Source organism: Chelonus insularis, unplaced genomic scaffold (genome assembly GCF_013357705.1).
Source record: "Chelonus insularis isolate UGA/USDA-ARS -01 unplaced genomic scaffold, ASM1335770v1 contig_326_pilon, whole genome shotgun sequence".
NCBI lineage: Eukaryota > Metazoa > Arthropoda > Insecta > Hymenoptera > Braconidae > Chelonus > Chelonus insularis.
The window spans coordinates 1078435-1100194 of NW_023276496.1; the positions used below are offsets into that span (position 1 = coordinate 1078435).

Here is a 21760-nt window from a genome sequence, read left to right on the forward strand (position 1 = left end):
ATTATATATATTATCGTTTTTCTCTGCGTCAAATCATACATCGTTCAAAACATTTATGTATTGCGATGTGATCATGATTGTAAAGATAACAATGCATAGGTATCGTACAAATCAACTTAACAGTATCACAAGAATTTGACGTGTTATTGAAAGTCTTATTATTAAATATATACTTTTAGTGGTATTTGTTTAGAGCCAATTATAAATTTACGAGATAATTACGACAAAATAGACAAATGATATATTGACCACGCTCGATTACTTATAATACTAGATTCTTTAGTATAAATAAATAATATTATAGTACGAGCCAGTGAACATTAATACTCTCAGCAAGTCATGAACGAAATTACAAGTCGTATGTTAATTAAAAAAGTTGTTTACATATACAATGATGACGGTAAATGATAACGTTGATGATGGAAGTATATACGACTTGTTACCTGAGCTAAAGGCGTGTTACACATTTTAATGTGGTCGGCCCGAAATTTTATAAATTTAATATAATTTTATAGTAGAAAAAATGAATGAACAAGGAACAAGTTATCGCACTCTCTGTAAATGTCATTAACAATATTAAAATTTACAAAAAATTATATAAGAGAGCGGCAGTAATTTCGACTTTCTAATAAGTGGATATAATAATGATACTCTAGATTAAAATACTTTAAATAGTTAACATCATTCTCGCTCTCTAAACTATGTCAAATATTAAAGTGCTATGTATTTAATGATAACTTATTAAAGAGTCAAAAGTCCTGCCGAAACGATTGGTCGATCGACGACCAAATTTTTTTTAGTGTTGTATAAGCTAACGAGCTACCACTCATACATTATTTCTCTCGTTTAATCTGTCCATTTTCGTTTTTTCAATATTTAGATTATACGCACATATAATTGTAAGATTCAAAAACACTTCTTGTATACAACTATTGAATAATTTAACAATTCGTCAGCAGAAGATATTTTCATTGCTAGTGCAAATATTTTAGGTTTAGCCATTAAATCATCAAGGCTTCATAACTCTCCAATATTTTGTCATACAATTATTTTTCTCATGAAAACAATAATAAATATTTACTGCAATTGTTTAACATTCACGTTTTTCACATTCTACAATCTTCGTTTGTATTAATTATCTTATATACTGATTGATTTATTAATTTTATTTATCAGTTTTAATTTTCTCATTTTAATCTGCGTGTATTTATTTATTTTTATTAAACATCTTACTTAAATATTCGTTTGTTATCTATCTTCCTTATTTAGTAGTTCCTGGCAATCGATTAGAGATTGTACAATACAGTTCAGTTAGTCTAAACTCGAGACCTTACGAATGATAGTATAAAGGGATTGATAGAGCCTTGAGGTACTTCGAGGTAATATAGGCAAAGGAAGTAAAGGAGGGAAATAAAGGGTGTGGAGAGAAAGAATAATTCGGTAGGTATCAGATGAAATAGTCTCTGACTCCTTAATTCATAAAGTAATCAACATATTTTATAATCAAATAATTATTGGCAACACTCCCGTACACTTTTTCAATACAACAATTGAATTAGCATTCTTTTACAGTTTTAGTTTTTAATTACAATATAATTGACGGTTTTGACATTAATCTTGATGCAAATAATAAGTAAAAAGTTGTTTTTTATGATACATATATATATAGTTCTTTGTTTTACATCAAAGCGTTAAAGATATTCGACTATGTCACACTTGATTGATATATTTGGACAGCTGGCAATGTTAGCACCATATCCATCACCACTTGATGAACTTTTGTGCCGTTCGGAAAGTAATTTTTGAAAAATTGGCAATATATCAAGGTCCAGTAATTCTCCGTCAGACACAGCACTACACATCTTCGACAGATCAGTTGTTGATCCACTTGTTCCAGTACTTCTTGCATTCTCATCCCTAACAACCGCAACACTATCGCCATTTCCACTGGCACCACTGCTATGTCCACCTCCACGGGGATTAGTACTTGTAAATTTAGTACTATGAATTGTTGCAACATTAGGACTACTCTGCACATACTCTAACCGAGCCTGTTGTCGTAGTTTCGATTCTGTATGTCGACACTCACGATGTTTTCTCAAGGGCGTGCGATGTCGATGACATTCTGTCATTGTGTGGCCTGTACCGCCGCGAGACCTGGCGCATTTCTCCCGAGATCTCTCCGACACTGATCGGTGAATTACTGTTAAATCTTCTGTTTTCTCTGTAAACATAAGAAATCAAGCTTCAGTAGAGAAAAAGTTTAACAAGATTGTTGCCACTATTAGTCTCCAAGGACTCTGACGAGTTTTTTTTCGAAATCTAATCAGCTTCCAGTTACCTCTAAATGTATTTATTGATCTCCTGTTTCAGGAATTTTATTTAATGAACCTTGTTGCTTTTCATTTGCTTTACTAAAAAAAAAAAAATGAAAATGATAAAAAAAAATTAATAAAAAAACACTAAGCCTTTAATTTAGATTTTTCAATAATAAATTGAATGATTGCTTTTTAAAATATTCGTATTTAATGAAAAATAAACTAAAATAAAAATATTAGGTACTTACGTATATTGAAAATAACAATTTTTTATACTTTTATTATTACTTATTGCTTATTATAAAATAAATGTAAAACTACAAGATCCTTTGAAGAATGAAATTCAATTTGTGTACGATCGATCATTTTATTCTCGTTTGTTAAAATGAAATTATAAATATAAAGTTCAAAAGAGGTAATTTTGTATCGAAGTGGTGTTTTCTATTCTATTTTAATAAGATTAGAAAACAATTACGTTGCAAAGTTTATGTTTTGCATTTTGTCAATTTCATAATTGAATAATCAAATCCATTATGAAAAATTAAATTCTGATTAAAAAGAAGAAAATAAATAAAAGGTGAGAGATTAAAATCGAAAATAAATTACTCACCAGTATCAGAATAACTAGTATTGATGCTTGATTGTACATTAAGTGAGCTTGCATTTTTGCTGATAGTATCACGGTGCTTCTTAGAAGTTGAAGTTTCCACTGAACCATTTGAGACGGTGTGTATATGACGACTAGCACCACCATGTTTTTCACATCTGTAGCCTGTAGCAGGAATTGCAGCTATTTTTCGATGCCCGCATTCGCTAATAACGTATGACCGTTCGAAAGGACCCAATGATTCTTCAATAGTTTCTCCTTTCGGTATATTTTCCGTTGAAACGTGAGCAATTGTATTCACCGGAACACTCGTTCTTCTCTTCTCGAACAATTCATGATGAGAATGCGCTAATCCATTATTTTTTACTGATGATCTTCGTTTTGCTAATGATTGGTGTTGATGGTGAGCTACAATGAAAAGTTTCAAGATAAATAGAGCTCAAATAAATTCCTTCAGTAAATAGCACACACTAATCAACAATTGCAATGTGTTTCTGATGGGTACGTTAAGTTGATTTAAATTAGTATCTGTTAATTACGTTTATAATAGCAAAAAACAAATTATTAGCTCTATAAAGAGAAGATGAATTGATTACATGAAGCATTTAATTACTTTTTTTCATTAAGTTGAGCCTATTTATAGGTTTTAAAATTAGAAAAATTTGAAAAAATATCACATAAATGATTTTTTTATCAATTTGCGGAAAATTTAATTTTAAATTGAAACAAATTTATTAAATATTGGTTTTGATATTAAATTTAACTGGTTAATTTATGGCAATTATGAAATAAATGGCAAATGTTAATTAGATAATAAATTAAAATAAAAATGATAAAAAATTATTTGAAAACTAATTCCATTTTACCAGACAAGATATGGCGTTAATAATAAAAATGAATTGTCAAATAAAGAATATAAAGACTTCTCGCATGAAATAATTTTATTTTTGATGGAGCTAAGTTTAATAACCATTGCAGATATATTTTTTAAACATTTATCATACGTTGAGTTGATAAAAAATCTATTTTTAGATAGCAATAAATCTCTATTTATATTTCTATATTTTAATATGAATATAAAATCCCTGAATGCAACTATCCATCTTAGTTGATTCAAAATAAACTACTTCGTCTTTCAAAAGAATTATTTTTTCAAAGTGATACTTTTCTGAATCAAATTTGTTGAATAGAATTTTAGCATATTTTTAAATATGATATTAAAATGTGTATATCAAATAAATGAAAATTCTAAAACTATAGAAATTGTTAAAAATATTAAAAAAATTGCTTTTTATAACAAAAGTGAGAGGTATATTTTTTATAATTGAAGATTGCTAGATTGTAAAGTTCACTGCAGTTCAATCGATCACTATAATCTATTGGTATCATTTATTTTTAGAAGATAATTTTCAAAGTTCAGTACGTGGTACATTAGCTGTCAGTATAAGTTAATTTTTTATGTACAAATTTCATTGAAAGGACGATTTATGATTTGGTAAACTATAGAGCCAATAGTTTTTATCCGTGAATAACAAAAAACTTTGTTCGCCGAAACAAATTTAAAGTTAAAATTTGTTGAACAGTGTAATGAGCACCCTTATTGTATATTATTTCCTACCAGTATGCCGATGTTTCGGCACGAACTGCACAGGCGGTGGAAGTATAGCTTGTTCCAAATAATTCTGCTTTTCCAATTCGCCAAATGATACATTTTTGGTTGGAGGTGGTGTTGGAAGTTTTGCTCTTTTTTCAGGGCAAACTTCTTTCGTTGTCCTTGTTATTAGGTTATCTCGTGGTATTTCAGTCTCCTCCAATACAACTGACTCTTCTGATTCCTCAACTGTTTCCGATACAAATTCTACGTTGACTTTATCATCTTTCGTTGTAAGGGTTGTTGACTCAGAATATTTTTCAATTAATGGCTCACTCTCCGGTCCTTCGCTCATGGAAACTTTCTTTCGGTTATTAGATGGTGAACTTGGTTTCTGTGGAATCAATGACGCTTTTTCCTCCAAGTTAGATTTGTTAAAAAATGGCTTTTTTCTGGAAACATAACAAAAAATATCAACTTTTGCACTTAATTTGAAAGTAAAAGAAAATATTCAAAAAAGTGGAAACATCAAGTTTTTTAAGCACAAATAAAGCTTTTTTTTGTTGATTATTTTTCTCAAATAAGAATTTTGTCCCGTAAAGATTTTAAATTGAAAAATTTTTTTCAAATTTTGCAATTTCCATTTTTCAGTAATTTAAACAATTTATTTAATAAAGTTGAATGATAGAAAGAGAATTAAAGGTTAATATAAATGTATATATAAATACAAAGACTCTATAAAGTATTGTCTTTAAAAGATTGAAATATGATATTCTCTTACTTAATATTTTGTTGATCACTTGTCGCTAAAACATTGACATATTCATTCTCTGGTTGTGATAGCGTTGTCGAATTTAAACTGCATAATGACATGGATATATCAGTTGTTTCCGTAACCATTGACAAACCTATAAGGTAGCATAAACAAACAGGTAAACACTACAAGTTAATAATGAAATATTTATCTATACACTTATATTAACTGATTTATTCGATAATTATTTTAACTAGATGGGTACCTAGACCGTTAAAAATCTACTTTTACACTATCTTCATGCAGACAAAATGCATAAATTACAGCATGGTTTTTCTTTTCCAATTAATTCTAATTTTATTCGAGCGACTTTCGATTCTTTTTCATTAACTAACCTGCCTGACCGGGTGCGCCATGCCGCTGGAGGACAGTGGGCTCTAGCATACAGATTGATAGAAAGTCAATAAGGGAAGAAGGGGAGATTAAAAACAACATTGGCAATTGGAGCTAAATTTTTATACAGGCCATTTCATCATGAACTAAATAAAATAACAAATACCTTCTTTTTTGATAACTGCTTCGCTTTTTGGTACTGATAATCTATCCATAGCTTCTTTTGTATCTTGTATGAGACTCTCATCCCCTAATCTTCTGAGGAATATCTAAAAGAGAGTAAAAAAAATGATATAGTGAAAAATAAAAAGAACAAGATGGAATGACAATAGGTAGAAATAATATCCAACTTGAAGCTCTGATTCTTTTTCCAAAAGAAGTTTACGAAATTTTTGATTGGCTATAGTAGCTTCTCTTAAACGTTCTTCAAGTTCGCTGACCGTCGAATCTCTCCGAGTCTTAGAAGAGGGTCTTAAAGTCGCCCGGATTCTCTTATCTATCGCGCCTTGGGGATTTCTTCGTAGTTCAATAAGCTGAAAGAGAATCAGTAGAAGAATAGAAAGATAAACAAGTCATTGTTGGGAAATAATAAAATAATAAGTTTTTCAAAAACTAACTTTTGGCACAAAAACAAGGCAAAGTGTGGCTGTACTGCAGAAGATAATAAATATTGACAGCATTATGAACATAGTGTCCTGCTTATCAGCCAGAACGAAGCTGATAGCAGCTCCAGTGATGCACATTATTACTACGTTATAAACACTCATACCAACGTACTTGCTATCGTTCAACGCTGGTATGCTTACGTGCCTCGTTTCCCAAGCAAGAAACGCTCCGAATATCTGAAATTTTATTATCATTTAGATAATAATTCACATTTTGTATTCAAAGGAGATTTACTAAGGTTTTACCATCAAGGAGCCTTTGTAGGCATAAATAATAACAAGGTACACAGTCATATTGTTACTTTGGCAGTACTCGTTTTCTGGTATCATCAAAACGTCTTCATTTGATGGAAGGGACTGAAAAACAAAATACTCTTTTTTAACACACTTTTTATTAATTAATGTAAAATAAAGTTAAATAGTCCTCCATACTTGACCTAATTTTAAATTAAAAAAATTTTTTGTTTCATTATGTAGTATATTTAAATAAATTTTGTTTAAATTTAAAAAATGGGTTAAAAAAAATTTCATTCAAGATTTATTTTTAAGAGCCACTTATGTAAAATTTTTTTGAAAACACCTTCTTTTTATGATCTTTTACAGAATTTCTTTTCAGATAAAAATTTTCATAGACTAAAAAGTTTGAAAACTTTTTCGTGGTTAAAAATTTTTCTATTATAACGCACGATTTCCCAAAAATGTCTTTTTTAATCTTCAAATATATTTCTTTGAAGAATGAATAAGATTAAATTTTTGTCTTTTATTTACAAAGCAAATATCAGAAATGACCAACGTCTTGAAAACCAGAGACTTCCAAGTTTCATATTTGTAGAATTTTAATCAAAAGATAAAAAAAGCTTACATTTCAACTCGAGTATAAAGTTTTGCTGAGTATTCAGATGTAAAATCAAGTCTCCATGCTCAACAATTTAAAAGAAAAATAGACTCGAAATTTTTGTTTTTATTTTAAACACTGAATCGCAAAGTAAGCACGAAATAGCTGTGAAATGGTTAGAAAATAGTAGAAATCTCTTTGTTTAAAACGTAGAATAAAACAAATTTCATCGTATTTTTCTATTAATTTTCTAAACCCACTGAACACTTTAAAAAAATGTACGTTTTTTTATCAGTTCTTTGACCTGTATACTTGTACATCAGTGATTTCTTTAAATTGTTTTGATAAAAATTTAAGAACTACCTGTTTTATTTTCAATAAACAAGTTTATTTTTTCCATTGAAAAAAGCTAGAATCTAAAACAAGTTTCAACTATTGTTTGATTTAGTGTAACATCATTCACGTTGCCAAGAATACTAAATTTTATTGTATATTACTTTTAAAAAAAAAGTTTTTTCTTTTTTAATTACTTTTGTTCTACTCTGTTATTTCGCTTATTTTTTGTCAAGTATATAGTATGTTCTGAACTTTCAATAAAATCTCGATACACAGTCAAAGCACATTAAAGAGTGTGATAAATTAAGAGTCCAAAAAAAGAGATACTTTTTATCCACCACATGGCAACCTGGCAATAAATTGTGGTAAAACAAAAAATTTCTTTCAAGTTAGTAATTGATATATTTACTCACATAAGCTTCCATTCTTTTAGTTTCTCTATAAAATGGATCGGCAACTTGCCATGTTGTCATTATTACCAAATCAATGACAAGGAGAACTCCTACAACCATAAATAATTGATAGTCTTTTATAACCTGAAACATAGAGAAAAAATAACAATAACTAAATTCAATAATTGGATGTCATTTGCAGTTGATAATTAAACGAAACTCCTTTGTCTTTGATTACCTACTTTTTTATTGAGCTTGACATCAGTAAATATAGAATGAACTCTCCATGTTTTTGAAAACATTGCTCCAAATGCTAGGGAAAAGCCTGCCATCAAGAGCCATGCTCGCGCAGTACAAATGTATGGAAAAGCTGTCGTACTTGACAGAGTTGAATCTAACCCCAGAAAAATGACACTGCTGTATGTTAGCATACATCCAACGATAATAAGATTGTTCAAGTGAGGAGATGACATCTTTATGTATCTGAAAGCCATTGAAATTTTAAAATGTTTACGTTGGTCGCTTGTTACCACACAAAACTCTTGAATATCATTAGTAAGCAGTCTGCATGTTCTTCATGATTAATATTTCAAAGCTTTCTCATTAATAAAATGATAGAAATTCTTGAGTAAAACAGTTTGTCACTGAATCTCAAAAATCCAGAATCATTAAATAAAACCAGTAGAGATTGCGTATGAATTTTAAACAATACTTCCTTGAGATTTCAATTTCAATAATCCATTGAATGAAGATAACAGTGAGAAGAAACTAAACGAATCAATAATGGATCGCAGAGATTCTAAATGCTTTAATTGAATTTACTCAATAGCACTAACAAGAACAAATAAACATGGACGAAGATAGACAGAGACAGAGTAGCATGATTTGCAAATATACTTGGCTGATAGTACCTTTGATTTCTGTATCTGATGTTGATGGCGAGAAACACTACAGCCATAATGATGCCCATGGCAGCTGCAGATGCTATCACCGAGTAAATGGTGATATTGACGGTTGAGTGCTCGATGACTTCAACTGTTCGGTCCTTCGGGGGCGATCGACCACGCCAGATCAGCGGTTGACCTCTGTTAAGATCTAATGTATCAGTGACTCCATCGTATTCGCCAACTTTAACTTCTGTTCCACCTGGAATTGAGATGTTTCCTCTTGAGAATATTTTGATATGGTCACCCGATCTCAAACAATTATTTTGTTAATATTTCACTAACTAAGTTGATTTTCATTGTCGCCACTCACTTTGGAATTGCTTTAACAATATGTAGGCCTTCCTTTCATTGTCGTAGAAACGGACAGGTCCCTGAAATAGAATGTTGATTTATTTAGTTCTGCCATCGATTGTCTTTTAATTTAGTTATTAGATTGTAAGATTTATTTTGTTAATCGATTTGTAACAATAATATTTTATTTTAGGTGAAGAAAAAGAAACTTAATTGCGGTATTCGATGAAAGAAGGAGTTTGTTCTTCTGATAGAAGATGTTTAAGAAAATTCTAGTGTAGTTAGTAAAGGAGTTGGGACATTTTTTATTAAAATATAAAAAAATGTAGTTGATTATACATGATTTTTTATGTAAAAGGTAAATGAGATATTCTTAAGAAACAATTCGAGAGCATGTCATGGGATTTTAGAATAGTTAAGTTTACATAAATTTTCATAACTGAATAAATTTTTTAACTCGTTGGGTAATTTTTTTTCTATTATTAAACTCCAACAAGCATGAGGATCTTTGTTACATTCTTGTGAGATCAAGAACATTATAAAAATCAAATGAACTAAATCACCTTAAAATAGTTATTTTATTTAAAGAGTATTTTAATTATACTGAATTTAAATATTAGATAAACTTGAATATTTAAATGAATTTCCTGGATTGATAGTTGAATGAATAATAAATTCCATAAACTGTAAATAAGATCTTCAATATGCAAGCTTCCTTAGCTCTATTAATTTCTGATAAGCTGTCGACAACAACTTTTTTCAAAAATTCATGATCTGGTATTAACAAAAGCACACGAGAAGAATATTTTTTATTTAAATTGCACATAAAAAAACCATCTGGTGGATAAAATAATGTGAAAATGTACGTGAATGGTGAAGTAAACCTTGTGGAAAGTACAATATAGTGGATCAATTGTGAGCGTGACTGAATCAAAAGTAACAATGGCATCAAAAGAAAATCAATCTTGAGTGTTCGAAGAGAAATAAAATACTTGGAATTTACACGTCAAGACTTTCTTTATTGCATTACATAAGTGTGGAAAAAATCAGAGCAAGAGTTAGTTAGAGTTATGTTACGGAAACATTTCTCTGATAAACAAAACCAAAGGGAGAAAATAGAAGGGTAGAAATGACTTCCCCTCTGTGATGAGGAAACACGTGGGAAAATGTTAAATTATAACAAGTCTTGTGCGGCACAAAGCTTAGAGAAAGTTAGTTGAAGCCCAAATGGAAGTGGTTACTCTGGCTTTAATAGAATTCGTGAGTGAATATAGAATATATGGTAGTACACATTGAAGAGAAACTCACAGTAACTCCTTCGAAGCTGGTGTTCCTCAGGGCCTTTAAAAAAAGTTCTTCCCACAGAGGATCTCTGTATTTAAAGTCTGTGACAGTCTGATTCCTACGGAAATGCCGTATTCGTTTGGAGACGTGCTGAATAGCTAGTGCAATCGCCCATATTCCATCATATGTGTAACCATGGAATCTCGAATATTCGTTGCCTCTTCTGGAGTCGTATTCAGCTTGATATTCTTCTGGTGTCTATAAATGTCAAAGAGGATTACATAAACTTTAATTTGTATCATTCAACTACATTTTATATTGTCACACGAGCTAAACTCACACCTTGGGTAAATAAAATAATTGAATATATCTTGATTTCACGTTAGAGCATCAAAGGATTAAAGGATAAAATGAGCTTTGGAGTAAAAAAATCAAAGTTACCGAATAATCTGTTGAAGTAAATGAGAAACACTAACAACAAAATATTTCCTTTCATTATATTTTTTCGTTAGAAAAAAAGTCAATAAAGCTAGTGTGTTTCAACTGATACAACGATAATGAATTTTTCACTGGAATTGAGAACTAAATCGATAAAATCTGTGTTGAACTAGGATAAAATATAAAATAAAAAAAAAATAGAATTTATGTTTCTTTCTTGTATAATTTTATAATTCGAATCTTTTTTTATTGTGATTCTCATAAATTTCTTGAAAATTGAAAAAGAAAATTTCTCAGGTATTCCTTTTAGATGCTCTTAAGAACACGTAGGTGCTATATATTGTACCGGAGAAATATTACTAGAATATATACGGAACTCACAATATTTTGGATTTTACTGAAGACCAAAGGATTACAAACTTGAAACGTATGCCAGTAGTTATTTACTATAGCTTTATATATGTTTCGATCTGGCAATTCGCCGAGTTATAACAATAGATGCATGTAACCCTATCGACATGACGCTATTGGAAATGTTGATTGTTATTTGATGTACTTTTATTTCTTTGTTTCCGATTAAAATGGTTAACGATTCTTCAGTAAAAGGTTACACACGTTAAGCTAACTGAGTAATTATTTTTTCTAATTTATTGGATAAACCATTTATAAAACAATTTCCGTAAAATACTCACGATTCCGGATACGGTGATTTGCCTATCAGTAGAAAGAGGAAGTAGGTCAGTCAAAATAGCTCCATGTAAAGCTTCAATAAGTTCAGAAGGTGCACAACCACCATCAGGTCGTAACCACCACTCTTCAGCATATGTGCCCATAATTATCCACTGGTATTTTCTTCCGAACATTCGAAACCTGTTAACCAAGCATGAGTATTAGTTTTCATTAAATTTAATCAATTATAAAAGATAAAGTTGAGGTGAGTGAACTATCAGCTGAAAAAGTTTTTATAATACTTTTAATTATTAATAAAGTTCCAACTAAAAGCAATAGAGTGTGAACTATTTAAAAATTTTTAAGACAGTTTAATGCATTCATTATTAAGCTTATGAAACCACTAGCTGAATTTTATTACGTTTAATACATGAATACATTCCGTTGTTGAAGAAATGAGCCAAGATAATTCTTTTTTAAATTATATTTGCTATATTTTTGTAGCTTTTTTTATTTTTTAAAAATACACTTAAATAATAAAATACCTGTACTTATAAAAATAAATGTACTTATTCAAAACTTACTTTGTTGTAACCACCTTAGTAAAAAAGTTTCGTTTTGTATGAATAAAAAATAAATGTTTTACTTATTCTTTTGTGGTAAAAATAATTTTTTAATCATTCAAATAACTTGGAGGTCATAGCACCTTTACTACTAACGATAAGACAGATCACAGAATTGATAATCAAGTACGAGTGATTTTTAATTGATAATGTAAATATTTAATGGACTAAGATCAAATTAAATAATAATATATTGATAATGACTTATAAGTAATTTATTTCCAGTTCAAATTGGTACCTGTACAAATGGTATCCGAACCAGAGATACTAATTGGTCCATTTACCAAACCTTAACATTGACTTTATTGAAAGGAAAATGAATTTCTTTAAAGTGTCTATTGAATGGAAATGAGAAAAATCGAATGAATGCGGCACAGTAATTTATTTTTAATACACACAATATAAAAATAAAGTATTATATAAATGATGAATCGTATTTAGTACAATACCTGAAAGCTTCACAAAATATCCGTCTCGCCCAAGCTTCATTAAAATTTCCTAGGATTATTCTGACATTTGCATTTTTCAGTTTTTCTAGGGCAGAACTTACTTCAGTAGCAAAGCTTTGAGTTTCCAGCACTTCAAATTTGTGGTCGTCGAGATCGGCTAGCAGTCTATTATGTGCCTAGAAGAATGTAAATAATAAATAAAGATTATTATCGAGCATAAGCAAAACGTCGGGTACAGGGCTTTGGTTGAGTTAAATCAGACTGGTGGCTGGTGGTTTTCAACGGTATGTTGCCTACGCAGGCATAGTGGTTGTGTTTAGGTTGGATGCGAATTCTGCAAATTAATACCTTTCACCCACCTACTACCAACAGTTCTGTTCTGTTATAGTTCCCTCAGTAATTTGCATCCCAACTAATTGAGGATTTCAATAAATTAATACACCATTTATATATTTCGATACTGATATGAAGATTTTACACACTCTCACGATTAGAATTAATTAATTTACGAATATTAATTAAGAAACTGATATGAAGGTTATCGCCACAATCATCAAAGTTATGTTTTCATGTGGTATTTGTCAACCAATTTGTTAAGATGTAATAGTAAAACTGATCTTTAACTATAACCTATTATCACTTTGATGAACTTTAATTGGAAAAATGTTTAAATTAAATTTTTATTGTGAACTTTTATGATAAACAGAATAAAATTTCCTTGTAAATTTGCTTCGAGACGGAATTTTCTTTTGTGTATCTTCTATGATCTTTTAAAAATTTATTGCTTACATTTGAAACATCAGAGAACATGAAAGTAAACCTTGCCAACATGTGAAAATCAAAAAATTTCGAATTCAATATAAAGCTCTTATTGCAAGACGATATTCCATTTCTATATCAGTTGTTGTATTATGCCATGTAGGTTCAATTTCGTCTTTCGATACATTATGTTTTTTTCTCAGTATGCTGTACTTATAGGATATGAATTCCATATTCACATAGATGGAACCATTGTCGATGCAAAACATAGATCTCAGTTATACGACACTTGTTTGTTCAACTTCTATCATGTATGCGAATATGAAGAGGATGTGCTTTACATTTTATGGTGGAAGATGTACTCAAAATTATGATTGTTATCCCTCCGGTAGTGAGATTATATGTGAAACTATAATCATGTGACACCATAAGTTATCATTTTATAGCCCATGAGGTAATAAAAAATGGGATAGAAGCTCTAATAGTAAACCGATTATTATCGATATACCGTCCATATTAGTTTAACAAAGATCAATATTTTTACACAGGTTTTTGATCTATAACTAGGAAAAGTTAAGCTCTTTTATGACCGTACAAAACTCGAAGAAAAAAAATGTCCCTTAAAGCATTATTGAAGTTGAAAACAATATTTCAAAGGGATCAAAAAGAATTTATTTTTGTAAATTTTCAATTGTTTTAATTATTTCCTGTAAAATATTGGAGCTCAAAAAAGAATTCTCCTTCTGTTGTTCATTTTTGCAGGAAAACTTCAATTGAAATTCAATAGGAAATATATTTTATTCTCTCAAAAAATCACATATAGAACAAATAAAGGTAGAATATTTGATCTCACTTGATATAATAAAAGACAGACATGAAATTTTATAAATTCAAAAAGTTTTTTAAATCAATAACTTATTTTTGGTTATTTTTAATTAACAAAAAAATGTGTACACAATATTTTCATTTGTAATTTTAAAATAAATTTTTTTCAAATGAATATTTTTATCTGATTACCACTCTGTGCTGGAGCTAACTTTTTGAAGAAATGGAATAGGTAAGATTGAATTATTGCTCATTATCTCTTTCACTGGAAACATATTCTCTGGTATAATGAAATATTTTTTTATATTTCTTTTTTCAACAAGATAGAGTAATGCAATGTGAAATTTTTTTATTAAAAAAAATCAACACACTACATTTAAAAAAATACTTCCTTCACTCTTAGAGCTTATTTGCGTTTCTCCATTGGTAAAAAATATTTTTAAAAGAATAAAATATTTTAAAAAGTTTGCAACCAATTGTTGATATCAGTAATGCCTTCTTGAAATTGATATTCTCTAATTAACTTGCAAGTATTAATTCAAATAATCTTCATGAATAATTTAAATTTTCTTAAATTATGACACCATCAAGAATCTTGAAGATACCTGACTCAGTCTCCAATAATCTCCAAATATTTAACCGGATTATGTTCAAAACTAAGATTAAATTAAGACTGGATAGATCTAGCTCATTTTTTGCAGGTGGTCAACCACTGGTACCTGGCTAGCCACTCTGTGCTAGTCTAGCCCATGCCCTACTTAAGTTTTAATAGGATTCATTACTGAAATTTAAGTCAGTATGTAGTTCAAAGATGTAAAAATGTTGTTTAAAAAGATAAAGAGTAAAATGCATGAATTTTAATAAAATCATAAAACAGTGGTCTTTTTATTAAGTTATTAAAAGAATATAAAATAGTAAATGTAAAAGCGCAATTTCCTATTGTAACTGTCTCTATTGTATAAGACTGTTATTACGTATCACTAACGAGCCTTATTCTACATGAACTCTGAACATCTCATCCGGAGCATTATTCCCTTGGTAATAAGTATAAGACAGTATCACGCTCTAGCGGATATCCGTTGAGCTTCCTTGGAATTGTGCCAAAGATGGAAAGAATAGAAGTTTACATGACATGAGTAAATGAAACATCTACCAATCATCCTTAGCGCACGTGCTGGATTTTGACAAATTGCAAGAGTAATCTGTTCCTCATCTAAGTTGCTTGCAGTGAATCAACTACTCAAAACTGTCTTAATGTTTATCCTTTTTGAAGTCATCACAATAAAACAAGACGTCAAATAGTTGTAATAGTTTATTTATCTTCATCAACTTTTTTATTCTTTTTATAGTTATTATTTATTTTTTTTGTTCCATTTGTTATGGTTTTTTAAAAATAAAATTTTCCATTAACAGTTTTTTTTAACTCAATAAATATTTATTTTTTGTATTTTCATTTTTTGAAAGTTTTATAATGTTTTTTATGTTTTTAAAGAATTTTTTAAATATGCAAGTTTACTTTTTTGTTTTCAAAGGATTAGTTTGAACATATGTGACGATTTTATTAAAAATTTTATGATAAAATATTATATAACGTTTGATGGCAAAAAAACTTGAAAGAAATAACTAGAAATTTTTCTACAAATATTTCTACTTCGGCCAATCTTGACAATGTCAGTCTAACAATATTAATAGCATATCATTCTTAATATATAACATCTCATTTATAATTTACAACTTATACATTTATAACATACAACCGATTTTTAATAGATTGTAGATGATAGAAAAAATGAACATAGAGATAATTATAAAAGGGTTTAAAACATTGTAAGTATTATGATTTTTTCGATGTTGAACAATTTCATTTTATTCAAGAATCTCTATTTGAGGTTCAAAATTAAATATTAGACATTGGTTATATACGACAGAGTATTTATGAAGCGTTTAAAATAGTATTCAGTTTAATTAAATTCTGTGACCTAGAAACAGTACGTAGTATTAATTTATGAAAGGCAGCGCAATGGGTATAAGTAAATTGACTTATGTATATAGACACGAGTACGAAGGGAAAGTCGAAGTGTAGCGATTAATGCATATACTAACAATACAAAACGATGTCGAACTATTCGAAAGCTTTGATTGAATTCATTCAATTTGTCTTATTGATAAATTAACCTTAGGCTTTATCAATTAATTTATTTCAATAGATTTCTTGTTTGACAAAAATTCATTTCAAGGCCAATTATGTGAATTTTTTTCTAAAAAATACATTTTAAAATTATTTAAAAATTTCAAATATTTGTATTTTATGAATATGCATGAAAATTAAGCTAAAATGATAATTTTATTTTTTCCACAAAAATTGAAACACTCGTTGTTTATTTTTCGTTTTAAATATTTAGATTGTTAAAAGTAGCCGTAATCATTCTGCACTGCAAGATTTATTTCAGCATTTCACCCTAGAATACAAACGAGTAAAATTGAAAGCATTTATCTGATTTAGTTAATACAAAAATCCTGCATTTTTAAGGACTTAATTTACAGCTTAATTCGAAAAAAATTACTTTGCGAGTTAGAGCTGGCATAAATGAGCAAAAGAAATTTATTTAGTTTCTTGTTCCACTGCAGATTTACTCTACACATGTATACTATAAGCAGATTAATCACTAGATTCTCTCTAGCAATAGTAAAAGCCCTAAGTTAAACTACTATACATTGTACATACATGTATAAGGTGTTTATCCTCAAAATACACCTATACCTAGGTTCCCTATAGAGCTCATTCATATATGTTCTACTTCAATCTTGGGTAGTTTACATATATATTTATTACAATAGGGTAATATCTAAGGCTTTAAAGACGATAATAATTTAACTTTGCAATGCGTATTTGTGCTTATAAGTTTTCATAACTCTCCAGTGAATTTCTCCATTAAATTTATATGGAAATTGATTGCTGAATTTAATGGAAAGATTGATAAATATACTGAAACACTGTAATATATGATTTACGTATTTTTATCATATAAATACACAATTCTTCAATTAATAATATTGAAGAATATTATATAAAGCTCACTATATTTTAATTAAAAATTTTGCCATAAGGTATTATTTAAATAACAATATTTTTATTTAATCAATACCTCTGTTGGTAATTAATTTAAATGATGGTATTCCATTATCCCAAAATAAATAACATAATTAAAAATAAAGTAAAAGATGTTGGTTTAATGAATTTTTTCTTTTAATTACTTGTCTTGATGCAGCTAAAAAAATTTCAAACTTTCATCTACTTTAATTACATTTGCTTTTGATTTTTTTCAATTACAATTGTATTTCATTTTTACTAACATTAATAAATGGCATATTTTATCAATTAATTGTAGTGAAGTCATTCATATTATTCTACATGTTTAATATTAACATATGAACGATCTTGAATTAATAAAAACGTAAGATAAAGTAGTGAAGAAAAATAAAAATACTCACAAGAGCATATCTAGGCTCATTCTGGTAAATTGTTCCAACACGAGTCCAGTTGAAGGAGTTCAATAGAGCCACCCTCGGTGCATTGAAAGCATTTTCCGACGGTACGATTCGGAAGAAGTTGGGGAAATTGTCGCTTGTGAACATTGGATGGGTATCAGCATAACTTAACTGGAATAAAATTTAAAAATTGTATAATATATATTTACGAGTGCATTTTTATAACTTTTCTACTATCATAATTTTTAGTAAAATAGTAGCTTATAAATTGCCTTACTATCCGCTTTACTTTTTCATTCTATGTTCAATGATAATAATAGTAATAATCAATAATCAATAACCATGATGATAGTTATAAAAATTCAGAAAAATGTATATGATGATAAAAGAATTAACATATTCACTGAAAGTCTGTTCGTGACAGTCTATGATATGATAGGCATTTAGAACTGTTACTTTCAACTTATATTGAATAAAAATAAAGCTATAAAGATCAGTTTAGAGTAAATATGAAGCTTGTCGATAACACAAGTAGTGATAAAGAATAATGTCCGGAGGTTGATGTTTGCTTTTAGCTGTCTTATATGTTTATTGATCTGACAAATATGTTTGTCTGCATTTTTATCTTGTTAGTAATTATTCTCTTCCTTAAATAATAATTTACATTATTTTTTAATAATATTAAAACTAATCAGAAGTGAAGAGAAAAATTTGAACATTGATTTTCTATTGAGATAATTAATCTAAAAATAAAATTCGTTTTTAAAGGTTACATCACTTTTTTTAAAAATATTATTCCATTTTTTAGTAAAAAAAAAACTTTCAAGTGATAACAACTTTAGTAATAACTCTTAATGGTTTCAAATATAAATCAAATTTATTACTTTTCAAATTGTCATTTCATTATGCCTTTTTTTTTTCATTTGAAAACAATTTTTTTTTTATTAAGTTATAACTTTTATTCATATAAATGTTTAAAAACACTTTACTTAATTAAAACTTATTTTCAAATAATTTATCTTGTTGGTTTTTCAACAATTTTTCAAAATTTATCTGCAAATGTGGGATCAGTAGTATAACTCAATTTCGATCAGACACCAGAAACATGCAATTGAACCATCCAAAGTATTTATAGAGATAAATATATATCATAAAATAAAAAACAAAATATTCAGAAGTAAAATTGAATTTATTAAAGCTTCATAAATAGCTCTTCAGACTGTATTGAAAATTATTCATTTAACAAATTATCTGTAGATGACCTATATTGCTCTTTTGAAAAAAAAATAGCTAACTATAAATGTAAATTTACCGTAATGATGGCATGTTCTCTTTGATATTTCATCATTTTCTATAAACAAGCTTGAAAATGAAATTGAAAAAAAAATGTATTTGGATAAATAACAAAAAAAATTGATTCTAAATCAGTCAATTTTATTTAGCAAGAATGAAAGCATAGATATTTTGTAAAAGTTATTAAAAAAACTACACTAAAATCAATAAATAGAATCTAAAGTTGTAGGAAATATACATTATCATGATTAAAATTTAATTAACAACATAAGCTAATAAGCAATGTTTTTAAATGTATTCTCTTATTTGCGATGAATGCAAAATATTTATCCAGTATAGAAATAGTGCTTGTTATGATAACTAAGAAAACTTTGCAATTAAATTTCGCAAACCGTTCAGGTTTATACTATTTAGAATTTGGGTCACAAAAAAAAATTCACTGACTATTTTAATTTGATTCAAATACGAAAGTTGAATGCTACATTTTCACATTTAGTAAATGTAAATGTTTTCTTATCAAAGGAAACGTTGAAAATTGTTCATTTGATTGATCATTACACCTCATAGGTAATAGAGTTGAACCAGGCTATTTGAATTGAGAATCATTAAGAGACTATTTAATATTACATCTAAACATCCCAGTTATAATATCCTCCAGCAGAATATCTGTGTTATAATTTCTATTGATTAACTAGCGTAATTCATATTAGGTGTTACCTCTGGGACATGAATAGTTTCCAGTTGAATAAAAATTATCTTATAGTTTAGAGAAAATATTTGCAATGGTTAATTCTTTATTTTTAATGATAGGAGGAAAATGATTGGACAGTTTGTTATGGAATAAATTAATCAGAAAGGATTTAATAATGATTAAAATCGTTGTTGGAGTTAAGATCTACTTTCTAAGTTTTCAATTGCAAAGTTTGGTTAGGAGAATTGAAGTTTTAAAGTTGAAAAAAAGATTTAAAGATATTTTCTAGAAATATCTTTTTTATCTTATTAAAAATTATTTGCGTCACAAGAATAATGAAAAAATAATTCTATATAATGTTTAATTTTTAGTAATTAAAATATATATGAAATTAAATTTTTCTCATCATTCTTCTTTTTGCTAGATATAACTTGATTATATTCTTTTTAATAATTTCAGTAATGTTAAAATTATTTTGGAAACTTCATTAAAAATTTCTTGATTAATAGATTGTTCGTTAACAACTCAAACTACCTCATTGAATATTTGAGCTCTGGATGGTACAATGATTTATTTGTATTTATTAATATATTATATTCCTGTGGGTTATTTCAATTTGTGCTTGATGAGCCATGTTTTATTAATAATCACAAGTATATTTATTGTGAGTATGGAGTAAATATTTCTGATAATTACCAGAAAATAATCGATAACCTACAGCTCTCGACCAAGTTACATTATATGAGATGAAGCAAAGTGAATTGAACGTTCTGCGTAGCTGGCATACTACATAACATAGTATTTACATTCTATCTATATGTAAATGCGGTGTCAGTAGCTTCAATGCAATGAGTGCATAGAAGCACCATTCGCAATACATCAACACATTACCTATGATACTTCGACATATTAATTTATTGGATGATAATGATACTTATTTATGAATGGCATACAGTTGTTATTGCATCAACACTTACTTGAGTAAGACGCCAGTGTTTGGATGCTTTGGCTATTGGATCTGTTACTTGGGTACATGCATCACCAAACAACATCACTTTATGTGGTCCTCCATGCATCATGTCAAAGAATGCCTTCACACCAACTGCTGCATTGCACTGAAATCATATATGATGCTATAATAAATAATGTGCTGATACAAATGTATGAATAATTTTATTTTTTAGTTTTATTTATAATGAAGGTGAGTTTTTTCATTTAAATTTAAGATTTTATAATACCCAACTTGAAATGAGTTTTTTGCCAATTTTTTTTTATTCAGCTTGTGTTTCTACAATGAACATTCTGGTAATTGATTTTTTTTTAGTTATCAAAAGTGGAACATAAAATGAAATATAGGTGTTCAAGGTGAATTATGACATAAAAGTTTTATGGCCATAAAAATTATGACCGTCAGCTTTAAAACAAGGTTACCTCCAACCTACATCCTCAACAATCATGATCTTGATTTTTTAAAACTAGTTAACTGATTGTTATCATTAATAGCTCATCCAATTTATACAATTATTTAGCAATTTTTTATATAACAAATGAAATATTGAATATTATCAGTGAATATTCTATTAAATCTTAAATAGAAATAAAATTTACTAGATAACAAATGAAAAAGTATTTTTTGAAAAAAGATTAAACAACTGTAAAACTGTTCTTTGTTGACTGCGTCATGGCATGTGCATATTACGTAATGTCACTTAACACCCTGAAGGCAAGCAGTGTACTTTGAAATAACGCGCAAAGAGTTTACAGATTTTAAACATAAGTTATATATTTTCAAAGACTTCATCTTAGCTCAAGTTCTGTCTCTTATAAAAAAATTGTTATCCATCATTCAGAAAGTCAAGTTGTGATAGTAACAAAGTAAATGCAACTTAGAAGAAGTTTTAAAATTGTTTTCATATACTCCTTTCCAAAGAGCGGAAATGATCGTTGTAATTTTTTTATTTTCTATTTTTTCCGTCAGAATTAAACTCTTGAGACGTAGAGAATAAGTTCAAGCAATTTAAGCTTTTATACAACTGTAATATTTTTAATATAAAAAGAAGAAAAAAACTTTAATGATTTCTATTAATTCTTACAGAAAAGTTTAACGTCCA

General features: G+C 28.4%; 1 protein-coding gene across 1 annotated transcript; it reads right to left on the reverse strand.

Moving 5' to 3' along the window:
* Window position 1: 1 nt before the first annotated feature.
* LOC118066116 (gamma-aminobutyric acid type B receptor subunit 2-like) lies at window positions 2-20764 on the reverse strand (the record flags this gene model as incomplete). Its single annotated transcript, XM_035081911.1, has 17 exons — window positions 2-2224; window positions 2929-3333; window positions 4544-4968; window positions 5298-5424; window positions 5830-5932; window positions 6014-6196; window positions 6281-6505; window positions 6575-6685; window positions 7913-8035; window positions 8134-8374; window positions 8803-9037; window positions 9149-9209; window positions 10438-10671; window positions 11544-11721; window positions 12593-12768; window positions 17669-17836; window positions 20627-20764. Coding segments are annotated over 17 exons (3666 nt in total), but the record flags the coding sequence as incomplete, so codon positions are not given.
* Between the last annotated feature and the right edge of the window lie 996 nt (window positions 20765-21760).